Here is a 15,060-nt window from a genome sequence, read left to right as displayed (position 1 = left end):
ATTTTTAGGATCACTGTTGACTGACACATAGAGTACTGGAGAATATAAATTTTTTTTAAAATTTTATTTATCCTCTTTGTAATAAATATTCATGCATCAAGAACTTTTTGACCAGATTGATTCTTATTGCTACTTATGTACAGACTTCTTTCTTATCTTGCATGCATTGTTATGTCAAAAACAGATAAATAACAACAAAGAGTAATTAAAAAGCATAATGTACCTGAAGTTTAAATTTTTATTATTTTTAAGTTTGAAAATGTCTTATTTCTCACTTGTTAATTGATATTGAGAAATATTTATATTGGGTGTACAACTTAATTTGGTCCATTTTTGTTTGCTTAAAAATGCATTTATTTGAATGACAAGATGAATTAATACATTACAAAGTATTGCCCATCGCTAGTTACTAGTTTTTCCAATCTTTCTGTCAGTTTATGGATTCCGTCGTGAAAGAAGCAGTCATCTTTTGAAGCCAAGAATGAATCGAGCCTATTTTTGATACCCTGTTTTGAAGTGAAGCAAATTCCAGTCGAAGACTTATGCATCGATTGAAACAAATGGTTGTTAGGAGCAAGGTCTGGGCTATAAGGTGGGTGAGTCAGAACTTCCCATCCGCTATTTTCCAAATAGTTTTAACCATAACACTTGCATGAAGCCAAGTGTTGTCATGGTAAAAGATTTTGGATTCGTGCCTGCCCGCATATTCTGCATGTTTTTCCACTAAAGCTTGCTTTAAACAGATTAATGTTGCCTGTTGAAGTCTCCTGTGATGGTTTGACTAGGATTCAGCAGCTCATAGTGAATCACAATCATCTGATTCTACTAAATACAGAGCATTTTCTTGGCACTATGGATATTCGGCTTCGACGTTGATGTTCCTGGTTTTGCATACACTTTTTTTATGTTTTGGGTTGTAGTAGTGAATCCATTTTTCATCCAAGGTAATGATTCTATGCAGGAAAACTTCTTCTGTTCCGTTCAATCAATGTTTTGGAGATGCAAAATTGTTGTAAGATATCTCTTGGTTTCAAGTCGTGTGGGATCCAATTTCCTTGCTTTTGGATGTATCCCGTGACTTTAAGTCATTTCAAAATAGCTTGTTGAGTGACTTCAAATGTTTCTGCTAGCTCTTTTTGCATTTAACACGAATTTTAATCGAGTAAAGTTTCTAATTTTTCATTTTCAATCTTTCTCGGTTGACCCGAATGCTCCTTGTCCTGAACACTAAAATCACCACTTTGAAATGGTTAAAATCATTCTCTGCAAGATTCATTCGACAGTGCAGATTCATCATAAACTTTCACAATTATTCAATGTGCTTCAGCTGTTATTTTCTTCCAATTGAAACAAAAAATCAACTTCCCAAAAATGGTGCTTTTTTTGGAACGGAACTCGACATTTTCAATGCAGTAAATGCTAAACTTGTTGTGCAAAACTCAAAGGCTTATAAACAATATTTAGTTGACAGATGTGGACACTTCACGATACAGCAAAAAACAGCTGTTGCTATCAACCATTTATAGCACATAGCGCAATCTTTTGAAAGTGAACCAAACTAAGTTGTACATGCAATACAATGCATTCATCAACATAATTATGAGATAAATTTCTATAAATCATTTATCATTTTGTGTTTTCACATGGTATATTTCATTTGTCATTTTTAGGAGATTGCTTGCTGAGGGTGCTTTAATGAAAATGGATTTTGCCACTGCTGAAAGTGCATTTGTCCGGTGTAAAGATTACCAAGGCATCCAATTTGTAAAAGGAGTTTTGGAAATAAATGTACTTATAACTTTATGTATTATACAATTTATAAAAAGAGATTTCTCTCTTCAATAAGTATTCACATTTTCTTGTTCAAGCCTTTATAAGAAAGTAGCTTATATTTTTTGCCTATCTTTTTTTTACTGAGCATTTTGTTAGTGAAGTTTTTATTTTATTTTCTAACCACTAGCTATTCATATACAGTCAACCCTTGTTTATCGTGGTTCATCCATTTCAGCCTCTACTGTGATACGTGAATTTCCGCCAAATAGGTTTTTTTTATTTATTAAGCAAATGTTATGCGCTTGTTATGCATAGTTAGAGCATAGAAACTTATTTTTGACCTTTAAAATGCGTTTTTAAGAATAGTTAGAGCCCTATAGATATGAAAGAACATTTTATAGCTAACATTGCCCACATATTATTGAATATATTACACAAAATATACAATCCTATTAGACCTAATTATAAATATTGCATTTTTCAATGTTAGTATTGTGCATTGAACTATGCACACACACAGAGTTCTTACTTACTATGACTAATCTGTAAAACTGTTACGTATTTGATGATGAAATAAGTGCAAATGAAAGACAATATTTCTCCAACCTAGCCTCCCCATTATTTTCCTGTTGAAGGAAATGCTTACTGTTTGAAAAGCAAGAAGTTGAACGTTATTTAGAAAAACATTTATCCTCTTTCTGTACACATACAGTGATCTATAGAACCCCAAGTGTTTAACAGTTGAAAACAGTAAGGGATTCGTCACACTTTCTACAGCATTTTTAACCCCCCCCCCTTTTCTCTCAACTTACTCTACTATAACCCTTAAGAAGAACTTGCCTTGTGTAAACTCAGTATTTTGTTAAAATGATTTTTAAAGGAAAGAGTTTACCCTAGATCATTATTAACGCTAATAAATAAAGTGGATGAATATGTGTGACGGAAAAAAAACATGATGGAGCTAAGCCATGATAGACAAAACCCAAAGTGGTCAGGGACGACTATAGATAAATATAGTCGATTGAAGTTCATGGCTCTAAAGTACAATAGTATTTCTTTTCTACTAGTTGTTCAAAATAACAATCTACCAGTAAAAAGGAATTATATTCTACATTAATTATTTGAATAACAGCTAAGAATATTTTAAAATACTAATTGATTTCATGAAATCCTACTAAGTTTTTTTCTTCTGTAAACAAGAAAGTTAATCATTCTGTAACCTTATATAAGCATTAATGTACTAATGTAATTAAGTAACAAAAAATCACCTGTTTTGATAAACAAGATAAATTTCCCGATTATTTAAACAAATATTTACTGAGGGATCAACAGAAATCACAAAATCTTAGACACCAGAAAAAAGTTTTAGGCCCCAGACACGTTGTTTTTCAGATTTTCTGTGAAACATGGCTTCTGAAAGATTTTTTGCAGGATCTTAGTATTATGCCTTGGCCATGGTAATAAGATCATTTTAATTGTTTTATTCATCTGAGTGACCTGACGCCTGGAATTTTATAAAACTTTTTTTTATCTATACAAATTATATATCAATACTAGGGACTCTGATTTCTGCTCGCTTAGCTCACCAACCCCTGTTGGCCACCTGTGGTGGTTAAATGGCACCTACAGCAGATGGCAATCGAGAATTTTAATGCTTTTCCCCCTGGGATGTCCTGAGGACATTTCAGATATCCAGCTCCTTAAGATTGGAGGGGTAAGAGGATGGATTCTGGATGTCCTGCATTCAACGGTACCAGTATTGACCTGATAGGCTCTAACAGTCCAGAGGAGATATGGTTACAGACTCACAGAGATGGACGCTCACAGGTTTTAATATATCAATATGATTTTAAGATCAATGTGGACACTCGATACTCTCATCATACTTTTACCTGAGATTATCAACAGCAATGAACTTGAAATTTTTAAATTGTCGGGGGTTATGCAACATCAACATGAAAGAGCATTTGGTAAATTTTACAAAACACTTGTTATGTTGAAACTTTAAATATGCCAGACTAAAGTGAATGTAAAAACATGAAAAAAAGTATATATATATATGTATTTTTTTATTTTTTCAATCCTTATAAAGATTTCTGCCCGAAATTACTCAGCTTTTCTCTTTTTCCAACGTTTTAAAAGTTAACCGAGGCTTATTTAACCATAGTGTAAAAATGTTTTCAATGAAGTATGAAATGAATATCTTGTGCAACTAAATAGTAGGTGCCAGAGTAATGAAACAAAATGCTGTATATGAATGCAGCAATTGGATTTCTGTTGGATAATTTTTCTTGAAAAATACCCAATGCAAATGGTTTGATTTGAATTATTATTTAATTTTATTTAAATTTATGGAATTAAAACTACCTATTCACTATTGATGAAAAGATGAACATTGATTGTCATCATATTTTGTGTTTTGTCAAAATGTGTTACATTTAAAAATATTTAAAGTAATATCTTCAATACCTGTGCACAGCACGAAGATAACTTAAGAGTGCAGCTACTGTGAAGCTTTACTAGTCTTATTGAATAGGTAAATATTTTTGAAATAATAACACTAGGAGTTTAAAGACATTGCTGATATCTTTATGGTTCGAAAATCATCCCCTGGTAATGAAAATTTAATTTATTGTTAAACCATCAATTAATTTTAAAACATTTTTTAAGCAATAAACTTTTGTCTGAAGCTGAATAAATGAAATTAGGACTTAAATTTCATTATTATTATTATTATTTTTTTTTCACAGAATGAGACAGTTAAACGAGCAGAAGTTCAAGCCTATTTTAAAAACTATGAAGATGTGGATAAAATATATTTGGATACAGACAGAATGTATGTTCTTTGACTTTTTATTTCTTAATGTCTAATGTAATTTTTATGCATATTTCTCATTGATTTTTTTTTGTTGTTACTGCTTTATGTTTAAGAGTAGAAAAGACTGGGTACACTTGAACCCCTTTTTTGTTAGAGCTCATAACTTTTATTTGATTCAATGGAACTAAGCAATCTCACTTTGCTTATTTAGAACACTTTTCGACATCAGAATGCTCTGCAATTTTTTAAATTTATGTATTAGAATAAAATATTTTTAAGAAAAACCCCAAAAGTTGGTAAACGGATCAAGTCTTTGTTGTTTACGGAGACTTGATCCTAGGGAGAAAATAATTCTTATAAGTGTTTGAATGCAAGTCAAACATTTATTATTGAAACGGGTATTATTTACTCAAAAAAAAAAAAAAAAAAGAAACAAAGCAAAAACAAAAGCTATTAAAACTAGTATTTAACAAACAAAATGAGCTCTATTGTAGGAAATAACTAGATACTAGAATACTGAATAAACTAATACTTTTCCATCAGTCTTGATGAAGAATTAAGTGAAAATTAAGAAATACCGTATTTTCCTGCAAGTTATTCCCTGTTTATGTCTTAAAAAGGTGTGGATTATATGCTGCTGCATATTATCTGTGCTTTTTCTTTTTTCAACACGTATGTAGTGAGCCTCAATTTTCTCCAGGAATCACCAACAGAAACTGCTTCAGTACCTAAGTTATTTATTTTACATAGCTTGAACTTTTCTCTTACATGACTCAGGCTGTGTAAGATAAACAGCCCTACAGTCATGCAAGGAACAATCTTTATTTGCCTTAGATTAAACCATTAGCTCCATTGTTAGGACTCTTTGTATTTAAGTAAGTAGCGTACTATAATCACGATTTCAAGAAGAAATCATTATTTTTAATTATTAATTTTGATTATACCTTAAAAGTTATTATTTCTTAATGTTTTTGATTTAGTTGCTAAAAGTGTATGTTAAATCAAAGCAACTTCGTTTTTTGACATATTATCCGAGGATTATACAAAGATCCTTATTATATGCCACCACATATGGGTCATTCTCTAGAAAACGTAACTTTTAAACAAATATTTTTCAATTTTGAAAACTTTTGTTTTCTTTTTTTTCCTTCTTACATGAATGTGTTACCTACTAGAAGTAACCATAAACAATGGCCCAGCTAAGTTCCAATTTTTTTACTTAAAATAAATAAATAAATAAATAAATAAATAAATATAAATAAATAAATAAAAATAAATAAATAAATAAATAAAAAAAATTCCTTGTTCATAGAAATAAAAAAAAGGAAAAAAATATTTACAAATCGAGGCCAGTTTAATATCAGAGTAGTTATTTTGTTAATTTTGCAAATAATCAGCTATTTTAATGATTAGTGGGAATACAATATTTAGCTCTCTTAATTAAAGTACGATTTAATTAGTTTCTAATGTATGTTAAAAAATAGTATTTAAGGTCAGTTGGGGTAAGTGCGGTCTTGGGGCAAGTGCGGCTGAGATTAATAATCAGAAACCGGGAATATCTGCAAGGCTGCTGCCATCTGGGTAGCTTGGTAAACGTTATTACTTTGCACTGCGTGCGTTAGATCGCACTACTTGAATGGTAACTCTACGCCCTCCCTCGTTTCCAAACTTTTCTCATTCCCACTACAGTGCCATGTTGTTATGGTTGGAGAAATCATCGTTTCTTTTGTTGTTGTTCTCACTTTTTCGTGCTTCCAAAACGTAAGTACAACTATTTCGTGTCTACTTTTCGTATTTTTAAAACTGAGATTTATTATTTTTTACTTTCAAATCAATTAATTTTAGGGCTGCACTTGCCCCAGAAAATTATATGACTGGGAAAGTGCGGCCGGAAAAAAAAGGGCAAGTGCAGCCTCGCATTTTTTGGGGCTGCACTTTCCCATTAATCTGGCAATGTTGTTTTATGACAGACATAATTTGTTCGCAACGATTTAATGAAGCAATGTAATTAATTTGTGATCCTTCCGAAATTATTTGAGGAGTAAGAAATTGATAATAATGAAAATATGAGTTTATAAGGGAAGATTCACATGATGAAATGACAGCCAAAGAAATGATTGCCACAGAGCAAAAACAGCAAGAAAATATCATTCAATGGGGAAGGCATCCAACGGAGAGAAAGGTAGGCGACTGGGTTCTTGTGAGATTTTCTACAAAAAAGATGACTAAACATTTCGTAGGACAAATTACTGATATTAATGATGATAATTACTCTGAAATTAAATTTTTGAAGTTAAAAACGGCTGGCAATTATAGCACTGTGTTTAGTTATCCTTCAAGAGACGACGTTAGCGAGATCCAAGACGACGACATTGTATAAATCCTTCTAAATCCCTCTTCAGATCGTAGAGGAAATTTGATATTCTAAGTAACGTTTTCAGAATATAATATAAATTAAATTGTTAATTACTATACTAAGTGTACTTATACAAAAAAATATGTTTAAGTTCGCCAAAGACATGTTACCTTTTGTCAGTTGTATAGTTACCTTTTGTATTATTAAGTTAATATTTTATAAGTTCGTTGATATTCAAGTTTTAAAGATTATTCCTTGATATGCAATTTATGTTTTTGTTTTTTTAAGCTTATTAGCATAATAAAAGTTATATTTCATGTTCCTTATTTAATCTAAAATAAAAACTTCATATTTTTTTTAAATAATCCATTGTTTCTTGAACGTTCTTCATTTTACATTGACAGGTTTCGTTGGGAAAAATGTAATAACTTCCCAATGAATAGGTGAAAATTAAAATAAAAAAATTGTTTTTAATCAGGAAAAAATACTCTATTGATTGCACTTGCACCTTATTTTCTCAAAAGGTTTGAAAAAAAAAATTCAGACAGGTGATGCTCTTGCCCCACTTTTATTGAGAAAGTGCGGCCCTAGTGCACAATAGTTTAAAATGTTTTTTTCAACTTTTTTACTTGCAATGATTTTAACACGCTCATGTCTCGGGAAACACACTAAAACAGGTAACATACGAAATAAAAATTAAAAAATTTGTATCAAGTCTTGTAATGTCTAGGCCTTAATAAAGTCGAACTGTACAATTTAAGGACTGCACTTCCTCCAACTCACCTTAGTGAATTTGAGGATGTACTAGCAATTTATAATTTTGGTAGAATGCCTATTAATGATGTACTTTTCCTCCATCATTTATTTTCACCTCAGAAATAATGACATTGATAAGATCCGTCACAGAGGTAATTAATTTTCCGTTAATATATGTATCCTAATAGATACATATATATGATTAATGTATCCTAATAGATACATTTTTCAGGGATTTTTTTTTTCTTCCTTGCTACAATCTGCACATGTCAAGCATATGAAAACATGTTCACTTCTTTTTTTTTTATTAATTTACATCCCTGAATTCAAGTTCACGGAGGTGAGAAGTCAGAATAACCATACTAAGTCGATCATACATAATCTATCTTTTTGTTTTTCGACAAAAATCTGACACCTTTAACTATGGCTGAAAATAAACAAGGGGGCTCCCTTGTATCATGGAAAATAAAATTTGATGTCATTACTGCCACGTGTTAATGAGGAATGGAATTTTGTGTTTAGGTAATGGAGGTGAGAATTTATTGTGTGACATGACTTCTTGTCCTTCTAAAACGAACTAAAACACAATATTAAAAAATTAAATATGCTTAAACAAATAGTATTTGCAACACTTGTGAAAGGACTAATCAATAAATGAGTCTTCAATAAATCAATAAATTCTTCAATAGACCTTTAATTAAACAAGTTATTAAGCAACATAAACAGTCACACAAGGTGTGTGACATGCTGCAGAGGTGAGAATTCACATGTTGTGAACCAAAAATATACTAAAATAAAAATAATTATTTAAAAATTGTTGACTGGTTTAACCGCCAAACTATTGACGGAAGATCAAATTTGAGTAATTTTTTGAAATTATGTTTATTTATGTCTAGTAAATACAGAAATAAAATAAAATTTCCAGAAAAATTTTTTTTACTATGTTTTTCAGTGTGTTCCATTTTTGGAACATTGGCGCTTTGCATGAAGTTTTTTTTTTTCAGAGAAATTTTTTAAACTAAGAGGTTTTGAATGCGGTTTTTATCTTAGCATACTTTATTAAGGAAAAAATAATATTTTAAATTGCATCTATGTACATACCAGAATTCAGAAAATCCAATACAGACCCCCCATTCCTTCATTGTATCTCTTGATAAGATGAGGTTGTGGCACATCTATCTTGCATTTCTGCGCATTTGAGTAACGTTTTACAAATGCAAGTGGCTCATGTGTATAACAATTAGATGCTACTGTAACCACTGCATTATCATTCCAGCTGCACATGTACACTGTTCCATCAGATCGATAGTCAAAATTTCCTCGATCTTCTTTAGAAAGGGCTTTTTTGGATTTCAGTGGACAATGGCCAGTTCGCTTTTCACGAATTGTTCCTGTTGCTCGTACACCTTTTTTTGATTGCTGAGAAATTAAGTCATATGATGTAAAAAAGTTATCAAAGTATACTTCATGCTTAGACGTGTCAGTCAAAACTGATAATAGATCATTTACAACTCTGGATCCTAATTGCACGTCAAGGGATCCTTCTTTTTTGCCTGAATAAATCTCCATGGAATATGGGTATCCACTTGAAGAGTACAGCATCCAAATTTTGAAGCCGAATCTTATTGGTTTTCCTCTAATAAACATTTTACATGAATGCCGACTGTAGTAGGGAACCATAGATTCATCTATGCTCAATTTTTCATGAAATGCACCAAATTGTTGAAAGTTTTTACACAATTCTTCATAAATAGGGTATACTTTTCCAAGTTTGTCATTTTGTTTTAATTCATGGTTGAACATCAAATGAAAGTTGTTTTTTATTTTTCGAAAACGATTTCGAGGCATAACTGTTGGTACAATTGGCACAGATGTATCTTCTGCACTGCTCCAATACATATCTTCAGAAGGAACGGAATGGTACCCACTCAATAGCAGCAAACCAAAAAAATTGTAAGATTTCATCTCTGTCAACATCTATTGATTCTCCTTTTTGCAATGCATACAAGTTTGTCATATTTGCTAAGTGTTCAACATACTGCAAAGGTAAACTTTTAAAAAATAAATCAAAAGGAGATAAATCCACTATATTCGGAAATGTGTGTCGAAGCGGTTCAATACTTTCTGACGAAATCAGTTACTGAAAATTAGCTTTCTTCTCCCAAGTTAAATCCATTTTCATTCTTTTTCTACTTTTATTTCCTGATAATTCAAACTTTTTCTTTTTTTCCCGTTTTCATTCGCTTTTTACTTTTATTATCTAATGATTTCAGACTTTGTTCTTCCTCCGATTTTTTTGTTAATTTTTAACGAGAGTTGGCGGAAAAAATGTCCACCTGTCCACATACATCAATTGGTGTAATAGGTTGTAACTCGTCTTCTAGAATGTCTTCTTCCTCAGTGATATTGCCTGGTTCATCAGGGGGTAATTGGCATATATCTACATCTGACAAATCCGAATCTGACAATGTCTCTAAGTAAGCCACAGCTTGTTCTACAGTAAGAAATCTTGTAGACATTTTTTAACATTTATGAACAGTTGGTATACGTCAAACAGAATTTCGTCTCGCTCGAAAACAAAGCTAGCGAATTATTGAACTGCATTTAAAATATGAAGAATAAAACGCTCACTAATATTATTTTTTAGTATCACATGACAATGCAGCTGTCCGAGCAGGTGTGGATTCGGAGCCATATAGTCCGTCAAACAGTAGACTGTTATTACTTTCTTTACTAACGAAACATCATATCCTTTCAAAATATAAACTTACTTGGTTTTGCCAACATCTGCATCAGAGTACATTCAAAATGAGAAGAAAAAAGAAACATATATTACACGATAAAGCTGAAAATTGGTACAGACCTTAAGAACATCATTATACATGAAATGTCAAAAGTCCAAATCGATCCCGGTGGAGCTAAAAATTTTATTCAAGGTCAAAGGTCAAAAAATCAATTTTTCATATATATATCTTAAACGATAATTGTTACCGAAAAAATGGAGGTTACAAAGTTTGAAAGGTATGCAATTGTGTACAAACAAGTGGGGATTCCGAGGATAGGTCATGGGGGTCATACCCTCGACCCTAAAGCTACTAAATATAGCTTAAAATGGCATTGGAGACATATTTAAAAAAAAAAAAATCCCCTTAGACCCCTTATTTGTACCCAAATTTGGTACTTTGACTATGAAATTAACGCAAATATAGTTAAGGACAACACTAAAGTGAAGTGTCAGAAGTCCCCATCGATCCCGGTGGAGCTAACAATTTTATTCAAGGTCAAAGGTCAAAAACCGATATTTCGCAAATATATCTTAAACGGTAAGTGTTATTGTAAAAATAGGGGATAAAAATATTGAAAATTAGATAATATGCACAAACAAGAGGGGATTCAGTGGATGGGTCAAGGGGTCATACCCCCCCTCTCTAAATTGATAAAATAAAGCCTAAAACTGCAATTTAGGGGCTCAAATTTCTAAAAAATTCACCCTGAAATCCCAATTTTTGTCCAAATATTGCACTTTGACCATGCAATTACCATAGAAATAATTAGAGACATCATTATAAACGAAATTTCAAACGTTCCCAACGAATCCCAGAGGAGCTAAGCGTTTTATTCAAGGTCAAAGCTCAGAAAATCAATTTTTCACAAATATCTCTTAAACGGTAAATATCTTAGAAATACAGGATACAAAGTTTGAAAACTATGCAATTATGTACATAGAAGCGGAGAATTAGATGTTGTGCCTTGGTGGTCTTACCCCCCCCCCCCCGTATGCGAAAAAATTAAAGCTGCATTTTGATGACATATTTTGTTGACGTTAAACCCCCTATTTGTGCCAGAAAATTAATTTGATCCCTTTCTGATAACGATTACTTCCAAAACCAGAAGCTGGATCTGCCCTAGGTGTTGAAAAAGCCCAATATTTGTGTCCCCCCACCCCAATAAATTATAACATTCATAAGGTATCGCAGTTTTTGAAACTTGGAAAAAGTACTGACGCTCCTTTTCTTTCTTTCGAGTGACCTCGAGAAACTACACTTGACCGCTATGCCTACCCCCTCTTACGATTCACACATCCCCTTCAAACGGAAAAGATCAAATTACATTCAGGGGAGAGTGGACGCGCTTAGATTCCTTTGTATGAACAAAGTCAGTCGCACAAGTGCCCCCTATTAATAGGGAGTGATTCTTTGTTGTGAAAAGTCGGGTTTATTGATACTATTTTTGATCTGAATATGTACCCTTAACAAATAATTCTTCAAAGATGTCGCAAGATTGCTTCATTTGCAGCAAATCTTTGACTGAAGGCGAAATTGTTACTGTTGAACGCGGACTAAAATCTTTAATTGATTCAAGTAGTGCTAGGAACGATGGGTTTGTTGAATACTTGAAAGACAAACAATCGGTGGCAGTCCATGTACAGTGTCGCAAAATGTACACCCGAAAGGGCAGCATTGCGGCAGCTAAAAGACAACGAGAGACAGAGGCCAGTACATCTCTGAGTAGTCCACCTCGTACTAGAGTCCGATCAGGTGAGACAACATTTTGTTTTAAAAACTGTTGCTTATTTTGTGGTGATGAAGCAAATGAAGAGACTGAAAAGAAAAAAAGGCAGAATATACGACGTAGAATTTGTCAAGTTGCTACTCTTTCCTTTAAAGATAATATTCTAAAGATTGCACATAATCGTTCAGATGACGTAGCAAAAACTGTTATTGCACGCATACAATATGAGTACGATTTAGTCGCTGCTGAAGCGAAGTACCATTCTAGTTGCTACACTTCATTTCAAAAGCCTTCTGTAGGTCTTAAAGCAGGTCGTCCTGAAAATCCCGCTGTTACTATGGCGATGACAGAAATATTTGATTATATTGAAAATAATGATGATTGTCAGTTTTCACTGCAAGAACTAAAAGATATTTGTAAAACTGAAGTTCCAGATGATAAAACAATCAAAAACAGATTAAAGTTAAAGTATGGCAATATAATTATTATAACCGAGAAACGTGGAAGTTTAGCAATGATTTGTTTAATAGACACTCAGCACGATATACTGAACAAAGCTTGGTACGAAAATAAAAAAAAACAGCGAAAGAGGAAAGATTTAGGATACTAAAGACTGCAGCAGAAATTATTCGAGAAGATATTCAATCTGTCGTGTGCGACACTAACAATTATCCCCCGCCAAGTCAAATGTTTGAAAATATTAATAGTGACATTCCGGAGTCATTGACTTATTTTTTGGAGCAAATTATCTTAAAAAGAAAACGATCTAAATTGGAACATTTGAAATTAATATGTACTAGTGTCAGTCACTGTATTATGGCTGCTGTTCGTCCTAGATCTTTTATCTCGAGATTACAATTGGGTCTCTCAGTCTTTTTTCATCGACGATTTGGATCTAAACGTTTGATACAAATTTTCTCGTCTTTTGGTTTAAGTGCTTCGTATAATGATACTATGGCGTATGAGGCGGCTACAGTTTTTAACCGTCAGCCACATATTTTACCACCAGAAACTGGGACATTTATTTAATACGCAGCAGACAATGCTGATATTAACGTACACACTTTAGATGGCCATAACACTCTACACATATTGGGCATAATCCAAATTATTACTCCTAGAAGTTCAGTTTTAGCAGAAGATCCTTTATCGCGAATGAAACAAATTATTTCAGCAAAAGATTTTGCAGAAAAAGCTCATGTGCCAATACAAGAGTACCACAATAATGGTGTAGTAGGATATAGTAAAATAACTGCTCAGAATTTTGCTTATGAAAGTGATACGACTTCTTTCTTACTCCGGAAAATAGATGTGTTATGGTTGTATGGGAAATGGAATAATTTATCACTACCAGGTTGGAACGGTTATATTGAAGGTTTAACAAAGAATAATATGAATTTTCAATGTCTAGAATTTTGTTCTTACCATTTATTCACCAACCTGCAAATGACTACAATACTATATACACTACTTTACTTTGTGCTTTGGAGAATACAAAGCATTATAGTCACGATGTATACATTGTTACTTTTGATCAACCTTTGTATGCAAAGGCTAGAGAAATTGTTGCTGCAGCACCTGAAGGATCTGATTTATCAAAGATTGTAATAAGACTTGGAGGATTTCATTTACTGAGCTCGTTTTTCGGAGCGATTGGTTATATTATGCAAGGAAGTGGTATCAAAGAAGTGCTTTCTTTAATTTATGCACCCAATTCTTTAGATAAGTTACTCACTGGACATAGTTATGCCAGAGCTGTCAGAGCTCACACATTACTTCATCTTACTTTAGCAACAATAATGTCAAAAGAACTTGTTATTGATGATGCTTTGCATAAAAATCTTCAAAAAACTATTGAAGATGTGCAAAATAACAGCCTATCATATAATGATATTGAAAATCTCAATGAAGCAGCTGAAGTATTATTTTTGCAATGCAATAACATATTAAAACAATATGAAAGACGAGGCTCAACAGCTAAATTATGGATTCAATATTTTCATACGGTGTCAATTTCAAAGGAGTTCATCAGAGCTGAACGCATGGGAGATTGGCAAGCTCATTTGAATTGTGTTAAAGAAATGCTTCCTTATTTTCACTCATCAGGACATTTTCCTTATGCCAAATCCGCTCATTTGTATCTCCAGGACATGCTGCAATTAGAAAATTTGATTGATCCTAGTGTTTTTAGAAGCTTTAAGCAAGGATTTTTCACTGTTAAAAGGTCGGCTAAATTCAGCTGTGGAACTTGGACAGATATGATCATTGAGCAATCGCTGATGAAATCAATGAAAACAGCCGGAGGTATTGCTCGAGGAAGAAGCACACAAGAGAGTGTCATAAGTAAATGGGTCTATAGCATGCATGCAATGAATACTGTATGCGAGGGATTGGAAGATCTTGCTAATGTAAGCATGAACACGACAGATCAGCATGTAGATGCAAGTGATTCACGTATAAAAAGAGATACTGAAGACAAAAAAAATTTTTTAGAGTGGTTTTCATCACATGATCCCTTTCCTGCAGTTGAAAACATAATTTCTATTTCAAATGGAGTCGTTGGCGATGAAAACATAAACTGTCATAATGCTCGTGAAGTTGGAATTCTTTCTATGACTAAAATGTCTGGCCAGACTTTCAACAATATTAAATTGAAACGTGTAGACAAAGTTCTCCCTCTTTTAACTGTCAGCAGCTCTATAAAAGTTCATGAGGAGAAGGTACCAATAGATCCTGTATTACTGTTTCAACGAATGAGTATTTCTAAGTACTTGGACGATGAGCTTGAAACATTTTTCAAGTATGAATTAGCTCCTTATCCATTATCACTCTTCGATGCAATTGG

At 32.7% G+C, this 15,060-nt stretch overlaps 1 protein-coding gene across 1 annotated transcript in view; it reads left to right on the top strand.

The window, feature by feature from the left end:
- Positions 1-15,060, top strand: part of LOC129231715 (WD repeat-containing protein 35-like) — a 111,513-nt gene that overhangs the window by 75,261 nt on the left and 21,192 nt on the right. Inside the window, exons 21-22 of the mRNA XM_054866078.1 lie at positions 1,671-1,788; positions 4,524-4,609. Of these exons, the coding sequence (XP_054722053.1) occupies positions 1,671-1,788; positions 4,524-4,609 (204 nt within the window). The remainder of the gene's footprint in view (positions 1-1,670; positions 1,789-4,523; positions 4,610-15,060) is intronic.

Source organism: Uloborus diversus, chromosome 10 (genome assembly GCF_026930045.1).
Source record: "Uloborus diversus isolate 005 chromosome 10, Udiv.v.3.1, whole genome shotgun sequence".
NCBI classification, from domain to species: domain Eukaryota; kingdom Metazoa; phylum Arthropoda; class Arachnida; order Araneae; family Uloboridae; genus Uloborus; species Uloborus diversus.
The sequence above is the reverse complement of the archived record's forward strand: the minus strand, read 5'-3'. Positions and strand labels throughout refer to the sequence as shown.